Here is a 12,142-nt window from a genome sequence, read left to right on the forward strand (position 1 = left end):
CCTTTTCTCCTCAACAAATGGCTCGAGGCTGGACTGAGGCTGCGGCTCCGCCCGCCAACTGTTACTATGGTAACGCTATCTGGGCCTACCAAGACCTGAAGCCGAAGGACATCCTGGACAACAATACAATAGCAGCACAGCCAGGGTACCTGAGGGACTTAGACCTGAGAGGCGAGCTCTGGGGGGTAGGGGGGCTTGCTGTAAATTGATGGAGTAAATCCTSCCTATTTCTCTATACCTCTGCTCGCACACAAACACTCAGGATTATCTTCAGCTGAAAAATCGGAGGAACGACAACAATTTGTTGTATTTTTTAATAGTTGTCTCAAATGGATTTTTATGAACCAAGAAATTAAAAAAAGCAAGATATTTAGTCTAATTTGGCATCATCATCGACAACAATAAAAAAGCGTACAATTCATTTCTGTTTCAGCATGTTTTCTCAGCACAACAGTGGTCCCACTTGCCTCGTTGTTTCTGACTGTAATGATGGAGCTGTAAACCTGGCCGGCGGGGCCGGCAGTAGACAGTWATAGGGATGTTTAGAGTCTGTTAGTCTTGCTTGCATTCCTCCATGTAAAGCTGCTGAGAAAATAAGAGGGAGGGTTACCTCAGGTCGGCACCAGCTGAGGGATATGGAACGTGCATTGTTGTCGTCGTTGGCTCCGTCCCTCTTCGAGTCTGTGCATGGAGCTGAGGCGACTGGCACTGCTGCCCACTTTATTGACATAAAGAGTCAGACGGAGAGAAATTATTTGCAGAAGTGTGTTTGTGTGGGTCCTGCATTAACATTATATACAGTACAACTCAAAAGTTCTTGCACAAAATTGTTCAAATCTAAAACACGTACTCTGAATAATTATGCGTAAGCACAATTACTTTGACTTTTTCAATTCAGATTTATTATCAGAGAAGAAAGCTGCTGTTGAGTGTCAGTCGTGTGTTTTTATTCCACTGAAATCTGAAGAGAATTGTAATCAGTAAGCCTCACAGCAGCAAATCAGGATATCCAAAATTATTTGGAGGGACTCTTGCTGTGAACCGACTGAGCTTCCACTGTTTGTGCTCATCTGTGGTTTGTCAGCTTATGATGATTTTTTTAAAGCAAGCTCATCTCTCAGTGGGCGCCAGCACAACAYTGTCAATGTCCATGTGTGAATAACCGAGTGTGGGACCTGCTTAGTCATTGTAAAACACCCGTCTTACACCTCCTCTGTGTTYCTTCACAGGCAGCCGAAGAAACAGGATGTTAATGATTGACGGAATGCCTGCCGTCCGAGTCAAAGCTGAGCCCCTGGAATCGGAACAAGGGGTAAGGGAGCAGTTATTTTCCAGACAACTCCCCCCCCCCCCTTTTTTTTCCTGCTTTCCTTTCCTTCTTTCCTCCTCTTGGCAATGGGCTGATAATCATTCCCAGGCCTGAAACTAGTGAGCGACTGAGAGAGTGACTGTGGGGCTAAGAGGAGTGGTTGGGGAGCATGGTAGTAGGCAGAAAGAAGAGAAGAACCATGAAAAGGAAAAAGAGCCACAGCTGGGGCAGGAATGCAGCGGGGTCCTTTGGGGAGGTGACTGGGGCCAGCAGAGTCCACGCCGGCTGGGGGGTGATTGTGCAGATGTAGTTGCTGCTTTTGGGAGGAGGGTTGCATGGGAAACCTTAAATCTTATCTGTCTCTGTCTATTCCTACTTCTTTACGTTTAAGCCTCACTTCATCCTCCCCATGCCATTCTTTCTGACAAACACATGAATAATCTCTTTTTCCTGCACAAACACAACACATTACTCACTTCCATTTTTAGCACAGTTATGTATTAAATCACACATGCCTCAACTTATTCACAGAGCTTAAGTTACCTTTGCGGCGTTGTTACTCGGCACAAATTTGTCACACTGAGATTGGCTTGTCACTACAAGCCTTGTGTGAGTGTGGGTAAATTTTTTAGCCTAATATGCTTGTTTTACACAAAAACCTACAGATAATAAATACTTAGTTTCTGAATCCTTTTGTAAAGTTGTCTGAATTTCAAAATGTTCTTTGATTTAAGGACTGAATGATCTAATGCTATCTTCTAGGGAGCTGGTTTGACTGTGTTATGCAGAGCAATTACTGCAGCTAAATGTTTCCTGCAACTGTTGATCAGTTCTGGACGTCAGCTTGAAAGAATTTGAGCTCTTTTGTCCGTGACGAACAGCTTTAAGTTGGAGATGTCGGTTGGTTCCCTCACATGAACTTTTGAACTTTTGGTCACACCACAACGTTTCGACTGAACAAAGGTCAGATCTTTGGGCCAGTCTTTCCAAAACATTACACTTATTCTTCTTTAACCTTTATATGGTAGAGTGACTTATATGCCTAGGGTTACTGTCAAWTTTTTTTTGAATATATTCAGCCTACAGGCACTTTCCATCAGAATTTTGCTTATACAATGTAGATGAAAACCGCAGTAATCGTGCAATAAATCCAGTGGCATCTTGTTTYTGAGAAAAGTTCAAATTTCTGTCCACACACACTAAAATTCTTAAAGTCTTTGGAATTTTGKATCCTTCCAAATGTGAAGGAGGAGTTATGTATTTGAGCTGCTAAACAGGAAGTCAGTAAACCAGTAAAAAAAGGAAAAAAACAGTGTGTTACAAGAAATGAAGGGAAAAAGGCTTTAACCAGATAAAAACCTAAACACGACCAAAGAATACCAGCACCTTTTCTCGCCAATGTCCATTAAATGAAAGTTAGGATAGATTACTTGTGACTGCAGTTGCAGGTGCAGCACAAAGTTAGAGATATTGTGTCTTTGTATTGATTGAAACTCGGCTCCAGAGCAATGTTTCAAACTCTGCAGTCCAGTTGGATGGGCTAACATCCTTCCATGCAGACAGAACAGCAGAAGCTCCTGGATCTGCGACACATCTTTGAGTTAAGCAGGCAGACAATGACAAAYGTTATGAGGAAACATAAGAAATTCGTCGTCTCACTTGGAGCAATAACAGCAGAACCACAGAGCTTATAGRTGCAGGCTGGTGTAAAGACATCAGGACCAAGGAGTCATCCAGGTCTTCTCAAAGCTGCAAGTCTTTGTTCTTCCTGGGCATTACGAGGTGTGTCAAAGACTGCTCACCTCCTGTGTGTTGTTTATTCTCCTGGCATCTGGAAGAAATTATTGCTCCATCTAACCAAGAACAACCAGAATGTGTAACAGTTTTATCCATCAGGAAACRTGGCTGCTAAGTTCTGAGTACCTCTTGTCTGGACAATAAAAGCATTATTTTGTTTAAGATACAGTATTTAAAATGAAAAATTAAACTAATTGATTCGTGTTTAGAATTTATTATCCCATCCAGCCTTTCAAGTGTGACGAAACAAGCCCACAGCACTATACTACCTCCACCATATTTTCTACATWGCATAAAGTTCTTGTTGAATCTTCTTTCCGATCACTTGTTTGTTTGGAAAAAAAGAATTATTGTGTGAATAATATYGAGCATTCTCTCTATTAAGATGATCAAGTTTTCTTCATATAATCTTGTTAATTCAATAATTCATGTATCAAAACCTTCAGCTCCTTCGGGACATCCCGGCTATGACTTTTGGTATTTCAGCAATTTGGACTTTTTGAGGTATTTAGCTTTTTTGGCCAATTTTGTTCTCATTGAAAATGAATGGATCTGAGCATCCATAAAATCTTTCAAAATAGTTGAACTTTTTGTGCACTTTTCACCAATTGTTATGGTTCTGCCTTTTTAACTTTTACTGTTAATTTTAGCTTCCTTCAGTTTATTTATTTATTTATTGCTAATTAAATTATTTTCAGCTTTTTTCAGCTATCTGTCTAGTGATTCTGCTGATTTAAATGTTGTGCTTCCATCAGCTTATCTCTGCTAATTTAAAGGGGCTATTTTATTGTTTCTCAGGCATATATNGGCATATATTTGCCTATGCCATAATAAAATAACTATCACCTTCAAAAAAATAAAAAATAAAATAAAAAATAATAAAAATACTTTGATCAAAAAAATAACTATCAYCTTCAGGTGTTATTAAAATGCTGTTCATAAGTTTAAATAGAAAACAAACTTGACTTTTCATCATATACAGTATGTTTTTAAAYGCCTTGAAATTGGCCTCTGTCTCTTTAAGAACCYCCTKCCGCTTCTGTCCCGCTCATTTCAGCACAGGGCTGKGTGTGTGTGCTCTGTGATGAGGAAGCTCAGCTTGGAGACACAGTTCAGAGGAGGAGCTGATCCCAAAAGGTGGTTCTAGTCCCAACCGGTTGTTTTTGCTCCCCTGCCTGTCTGCCTCAGGACACTACAGGATTTCTCAAACATGCATGAATGAGTCAAAGTAAGACTCTGGGCAGGTTTTTAATGAGAGGATAACATTATAACATGATATAAAACTCAAAAAGTTGATTTTACGATATTGCCCCTTTAAGCTTTTTTATTTCAGCTGTTTTCTGCATTTGAGGCTACTTTTCAGCTATTTTATCCAGTCTTAGCCATTTGCAGTTAAATTAACTTTTTTTGTTATATGTTCAGCTACATATTGCTTAATTCAGCAATTGTGCTCTTTCTGCATTAGATTCAGCTTTTTCAGCTATTATTGTTTTTTTTTTTGCTAATTTCATTTTTTAGCAAAAAACTGAAACAATCTTTTAGAACTAAGTATCCATTTTCAGAACGCAAATTCTATAGTTACAGTMCAATGTATCTATAATTATATCTAGCCTTAACTTATCTATGCAGTGGGTTTCTTTATGCAGTAACATCATGTGCACCACTGTTCAGTGCTTTTCTATTGGCACATTTGCGCAGAAATAAAGCAAACTGTTCACAAACACCCATGTGTCATTGTTGAATTGCATTTCTTCGTTTTTAGTTCATGTTGGTCTTGTCAGGTAGAATAAAATGACTTTAGTGCTAAGCTTTCATGGCCCACATGCAGTATCAGTGCTCTCTGGTCTGACATACCTAGAAATGAAGTGGTCTTGTTATTGTGAGGCTGTTGCTAGGCTACAAGGGCTGCGTGGCTCAGTAGTGCTGCCACAGCTGTGTACAACAAGAACAGGCCACTTAATATTTGTAATAATGATGAATTAGTGCTTGGCTCTTTCCATTTATAAAATATCAATAATGCCTTCCCCCACCTAATTATTCCCAATATTTTTTGTGGAAGACCTTTTTAGCACTTTCCACTGAGATAAACCTAAGCCTCCAAAGATTAGATAAAATACTGATCCCTGATAACTCGTCAGGTTATCGCTGCTCTTMAAGACAGTTGTTTGGATAAAGAGGCGCTGTCTGATGATAAAAACTGAATCTGCCTCACCTCTTCTAGGCAGCAGGTGGGTTCTGTTCTCTGTGTCCTGCCCTCGGCTGAGGCTCARGGGTTTGAGAGCTGTGCTCTTTCACTGCTACCTAATACCTGGGGTTTGAAATCATTCTTGTAGTGATGTCAGTCACAGACAGGATGTGAGCGCTGCAGCCCACACAGCTTTTGAAGTGCTCTGAGATCCAATCTCGCCCCAACAGACTGAGCTTCCCTTTAGATGGCAGATGCAGACAGTTTAGACTGCTGCAGAAATGTGGTCTTCATTTGAGTGGCACAGGGCCAAGGCTTTGCTGGAAATGGTCTGCCTCGTTAGACAATTCGCCTGCAAGGGGCTGGAAAATCTGCCCGGCTAACCAGTATCCCCTAATAAAGACAATGCATGAGGACTGAGGCAGGCAGGTCGAGTTTAACTTCTTGTGTGTCGACGTGTTTGTGTGCGTTTGTGTAGGACTGAATGCATCTGTGTGTTTGTGTTTGTCAAAATGAGAGCAGAGGTGGTTCAAGTTTTCCATTCCTGTTAGTTTTCAGTTGTTTGAGAACCTCACCCCGAAATGCAACAGTTTTTGATTTGCATTTTTGTGTTGCTCTGTTGTTTTTGTCTTCCACACACACAGCCAGCTAGCCATGTTGAAGCCACTTTCAAGAAGAGTTTTCAAACTTTTCTGGACTTAGCAGGGACAGGAAATTGACCTGAAACCTTTCAAGTAAATCACAACCACATTAAATATAAATTAAAATGGATACATTAAAACAGTAATGTTAAGCTTTTCTGGGGGTATTAAGGCTATTACTTTTTATAAAACCTAGCAGAACTTTACCTTGCATAGTTGATGTCACTTCAACACACCAATCAACCAGAAATAGATTTTTTGTGTCCATGCATGGCCTCGTTTTATGTCAGACAAACTTAGCAATGAGTCTTAACCTCAGTGCCTATGATTTCCTTTTATGGTGTTGCATCCAAAATGTTTCCTATCCTCTCAGGCTTTTCTGGTCCATGTTTAGATCTAGTTTTCCCTCTTTTTTCTGTTAGTAAAAAAGGCTTAAAACATATAAGGCAATATGGCATGGACACATTATTCTTCAACATTTGTTTTACACAGTGAGAGTGCCTGTTGAATCTTAGTCACTGCCTTTTCCTTAAATGTTTACCTTTATCATCAAATTAGAAAAAAAGGAAAGGAATATACAAAAAAAAGACAAACAAGTGGCTTTAAAAAAGCTTGAATAAATAAAAATGAAGTCCTAGAAACAGAGTGTGCATGATTACAATTTATTATTTTCTCTTTAGGCTGCATTCCCACTACTTCGAATATTTGTAAAGAAAATGTGAGTTTTTTTTAGGTGAGAAAAACAGATTATTAAAACCTTCATTTCTGGAGACCCTGTCAACATGAAATATGGCTGTTTTTATGAAACAATGACTTAGCAGCTAATTTTGCTCATGCCCACTATGAAGACTTTCTTATGATGTTTTCTTCCTGTTCTTGTCATCACTAATTTTTGATTGTGCACTAAATTTTTTCACAAGTAAAAGGAAATTGCAAACAGCATCAAATAAACAGTGAGTTTTGAAAGAATCTTTAATCTAGATTCCTGTTTCTTTAAACAAGCAAAGTAAGTTATATCCGTTGACATTTCGTAATACTGAACTGAATGTCCCTGTCGTTTCTTATCAAAATTTGGAGACTGAAAGGCCCGGGTTCTAACCACATAATTCAAATTCWATTCAAAAATACTTTATTGATCCCAGAGGGACATTAGGTGTTGCTGTAACTCATTTAACTAAAAACATTGTAGATGCTGATGGCTGTGGACAGGAAAGATCTTCTGTAGCGGTCTGTATTACAGCGAAGTTGAAGAAGCCTTCGACTGAAGACACTTTGTCTTTCTATGACAGTCTGATGAAGAGGATGGTCAGGGTTGTCCACAATGTTCTTGATTTTATGTAAAATCCTTCTTTGCACCATCGTCCCCAGAGATTGCACAGTTGTTCCCAGAACAGAACCAGCCTTCTTTATCAGGTTATTTGGCCTTTTTAGGTCCCTGGCTCTGATGCTGCTGCCCCAACAGATGATGGCAGATCTGATGCTCTCAACAACAGACTTGTAGAAGATCTGCAGCTAATATCTGCAGATAATGTTGTTCTAATTATTTACACCTAAGCATACTGAATAAAATAAGTACTTGATTGTACAGCAGCACAGTAAGAACTATGGGCAGCTGTGGATGAGTGGTTTAGAGGAGTTGTTCCTCTAATGTGAGAGTTGGCAGTTCAATTCCACCACTATTCAGTCATATATCGAAGTGTCCCTGGGCAAGACACTGAACCCCCACTGCCTCTGATGTGTGTCCCATTGATGTATGAGAATATATAGTGTATTTAAAGCATTGATTAGTCTCTGTAGATTGATTTACCTGCAGTAGCTTTGTAGAGATCTTGTATAGTGCTGAATGAATGTGTGTGAGTGGGTAAATGAGAGCACAGACTGTAGTGTAAAGCACTTTGAGTATCCTGGTTGGATAGAAAGGTGCTATAAGTACAGTCCATTTACAATATGTGAATCATCAAGATTTAACACTTGATAAGAACAGTCTATGTGTGCATGTATATAGCCCTTATGGAAAAATTACATATGAAACCTTATTTATTAGACACTTGCCACTGTTAAAACCTGCATTTTGCTCAATCGCAGAAGAACTAATCATAACTGTTCAAACACTGAAGCTTTAACCTGACATGTTTCACCATCACCTTGCTTACGTTCACATAGTATTTTAAATGCTTAACACTTACGAGTTTCTCTTATCCGATCCAATTATTTTTGAATGTTTTGTAGAAGAAAGTCTTTTATTTCTGCCTGAAGAATCTTCACTGTTCTTTTGTTTTTCCAAGAGCGACCTCTGAGAGGAAGAGTGTACTCTGCCCGTTATAACTTAATAACTATTGGCTATAAATGGTCAACAACCTTCACGGAAGCTTCTGACTAAACTACACCAGCAGGAAAAACATAAATCCATGACTTTTCTTATAACAGGACGAGGTTAATCATGTGCCCCCCACATTTACATTTACATTGTGTGCTGCAAAGGAAGTTAAATCAAATTAGGTAAATAAAATACATTAAAATACATTAAAAATGTATTGTGCATGGTAAAAACAAACCATTATAACATATTGTGAATCTTGAACTAGCACCAGTGGCCCTTAGTTGAACTCCACACAAGGTCCGGAGGCTATCAGAGGGCATGTTTCACAGGGCAGGGTTTGTTTTCCAACGAGGGAGGAGTTTTGGAGTTTTGCAATGAAGGGCTGTTTTTTTTTCTTTTTTTTTAATTCATGAGGTCGTAACATTTCCTGTAGGCTGAAAACAAGTGAGTGTAAAAATCTGGAGTAAAAATAGTAGGCCACTACAGAAAAAAAGCTCACACAGAATCAGGAGGCAAAAAAAAAAAAAAAAAAAAAAAACAATTCTGCATGGGTCAAATCTCAGCATTACATAAAGAGACAGAAATGTGAGTCAAAAAAAAAAAAAAAATCACATAGCATGTTTTATGTTCTTTTCTGTTGCTGCAGCTTTGGAAAATAATTTTCCTTTTAACTCTTTTCAAAGCTTTTTTTATTGTTGTTGTTTTAGTTTGATTTGTAAAAATTCCTGTTTGTTCGTCCCTGATAGCTCTGCCTGTGAGTCAGTCTCTGAAAAGCTCCACTGAGAAGCTCAACACCACACACTGTTAGCACTACCTCCCCTCTCTGAACCAAGTGAGTGGAGATCTGCAATGCTCAGCCACATCACACGCAAACTCGGGGAGGAATGACATCATAGCGAGGATTGCAGACACTAAAGAGGGACCAACGTTTCGGGGCATCTAACGAAACAAATAGTTGCTTCGCCTCCGTGCCGTGCGTCCTCTGAGTAAACACGTCCCTGAATCTTGCAGACAGATGGAGCGCCGGTTCCAGTCTGCTTGGTGTTAAGCAAAAAGATGTGTTGAGGGGTTACTCTGAGCCACCAGCGTTGGCCTGACGAGGCCCGGCGCTGAGAGACAGAGGGAGACGGTCAGGAAATTGAGCCCATATGATGTTTTTCCACAGTCACAAAAAAGAGATTTAGGAGAGATACATGGGTAGCCAAGAGAGAGAGAGAGAGAGATGCATTTGTGTGGGAGTCATGGAAAACAGGAGGAAAGAAAGAGAGCAGCCCACGCCGACAGAAAAGAAAAGAGTGTAGAGGAGGCGTTGGTGAGAGACCCCAGACTTTACTCGTGCATTTCATATAATCGGAAGAGAAAAAAGTTTGAATGAATGTAAGGAAAGTAGCTGTTCCTTTTATATATAAATGTCACAGCATATACCTTTCTGACATCTCTATTATGCTGCATAATTATTTCTGATGGTAAATATCTACAAGAACAATTATCCTTGACATCAATTTGTCAGTGTTTCACTTATATGGCCTGTGGAAAATAAGATTTCAGCTGCTTTTATGTGTTTAGTTGTGCTACTGTATGTCACAGGATAATGTGTTTAATAGCTTTGAAATAACAAAACTCTAACATTAATGCTTTTATTTCACTCTCACAGTCACCTAAAGTTCGCCCTTATTCTGCGATGGATGGCCTCCCCTTCTTCCTCAGCAGAGTGAAACCCGAACCCCCTGAAGACCTGCTCGCTCACGACCTCCACTTCCACACGCAGACCGAGCCTGTGGACTTGTCCATCAACAAACCACGCCCCTCTTCTTCATCTGCCACCACGAAAACCTCATCGCCCTCCTCATCGTCGTCCCCTCACAGATCCGCCTTTTCCCCATCGTCCCTATCGTCGTCGTCGTCCTCCTCATCCTCTCCATCGGTGATCACCTCAGCCTCGTCAGTGCTCACGCCAGGCCCTCTGGTTGCCCCTGGAAGTGGGGTGAGAGGTCAGCCGTATTTGCACATCCTGCAGTCTGTGCCGCCGCCTCCATCCAGCCCCCTGAGCCTGCAGGGAGCAGGGAAGCTGGCCAGCCATGTTCACCGCATCCCTGTTGTGGTGCAGTCGCTGCCGCTCATGTACACCACTGCGATGCGATCGCCCTCCAGCCTTAACAACGCTATCATGCTACCTCTGCTGGAAGAGGCCAAAAGCCAGGGCAAAGGTGAGACCTTGTTCTCAGAGAGTACTACATATTCATAAGGACTTTTGTTCTTTGGGACTTCCTGGTTAACTTCTTTAATTGTTTTCATTAGGATAACTGCAATGTTATAGTATTTTATTAAATATATTGTAGTTATATATTAACGCTTTTGTGTCAAGATTATATTATTTAATAATAAATGTTAATGGTTTGCCTCCAGACAATTATACACTCCAGATTTTAATGTTTTTCTTGCTGGTTTTGTTCAAGGAACACAAACAAATATTTATGAAGTCTTATCAAATTAATAATAGGATGTAACTTATAAAATCCTAAAAAAACTCTCATTCTGTATAAAAACAACCATATGAACAAACCAACAAGCAAAACTCACCATAAAAAATGTTTACTGGGAGCCATTATTATGTTACAGCAATGGCAGGTGGGCAGTCCTGTAGTTGCTTATGTTTGATTGTGTGACTGGTTGTCTGTTGGCAAATGATTTCATGCATCACTGCGTAGATTTTAGTGGAACTTTTAGAAACTAACCTTTGGATGTACAGTTACAACTTACTATTTGAGATTCAAGATGGGCAACAGAACCTCAAGGAAATCACCTCAAGGAAATACAAAAATGGCTTAAACTCAGTCATCTATACGTAGTTTGAACTAAGATTTTGCAAAATAAATGGAGAAATTTATTATTATTATTAACATTTAACCAGGCAATTCCTACCAACATCACAAATCTCTTTCACGAGGGAAACCTGTTCCTGAATGCCTACTTGTGTAACCTGACATGCTTTTGGTCTGTGGGAGGAAAYCAGAGTACCTGGAGAAAAACCCATGCTAGCTTGAACCGGGGATTGAACCCAGGACTTTTTTGCAGTGAGGCATTAGAGCTAACAACTGAGACGTTGTGATGCCACAAACAATCATTTACAAAGAGAATTTCAAACTCACTTATGTAAGAGGGACAAAATTCAAAACTTGGTCCAAGCCAAGGGCCAAGTTCTGATGTTAGATTAGAGGTGTAAATGATCAGATTAACCACAATACAATTTTATATCAATTTGTTTAGATCACAATAGGATATTGCTTGATATTACAAAGGCTGTCACGATACAATTTGATTCAGTTCAGTTCACAAGTCTGTGATCGATATGATGTGATATCATAAGTCCATCTAACACAATGACTGTGCTAGATGGGCTTATGATATTGGTCCACATCAGGCGTATGATGACGACATAGATAAATTTTGTTTTCATTTTACCCCAATATAACTGAATCATTAACCATTATATTAATAAATATGGCATGATATGTGAATTGATGTATTGTTACAGCCCTATTATATATGTTAGAGAAATGTTACATAATTTTTCTCATAGAAATACAAATGATTTTTTTCCATAATTTGTTTTTATGTAGCATTTAGATAATTTAAAAAAAGTTAAAGAAAAGAATCAATACAACTCACTAAACATACTATTATTTAACATTAAAACAAGAAAAGAAGACAGAAAAATATAATTTAAGCTGATTCTCTGTTGCTCTTTTCACACTAAAATTAAAGATTACTGAAAAACTGAAAAATTCTCCTCGCCGATTGGCTTCATCGGAACGAGATCTGCAGCTCTCGCTGGAGCGGTTCGCGGCCGAGTGCGAAGCGGCCGGGATGAGGCTCAGTGCCTCCAAATC

At 39.5% G+C, this 12,142-nt stretch overlaps 1 protein-coding gene across 1 annotated transcript in view; it reads left to right on the forward strand.

Annotated features, from left to right (window-relative positions):
* Nucleotides 1–1,229: 1,229 nt before the first annotated feature.
* klf12b (Kruppel like factor 12b) overlaps nt 1,230–12,142 on the forward strand; it is a gene marked incomplete at its 5' end in the record, with an annotated part of 35,344 nt that continues 24,431 nt past the window's right edge. The window contains 2 exon segments of the mRNA XM_014023211.1: nt 1,230–1,312; nt 9,907–10,459. Coding sequence (XP_013878665.1) covers nt 1,247–1,312; nt 9,907–10,459 — 619 coding nt within the window.

Source organism: Austrofundulus limnaeus, unplaced genomic scaffold (assembly GCF_001266775.1).
Source record: "Austrofundulus limnaeus strain Quisiro unplaced genomic scaffold, Austrofundulus_limnaeus-1.0 Scaffold359, whole genome shotgun sequence".
NCBI lineage: Eukaryota > Metazoa > Chordata > Actinopteri > Cyprinodontiformes > Rivulidae > Austrofundulus > Austrofundulus limnaeus.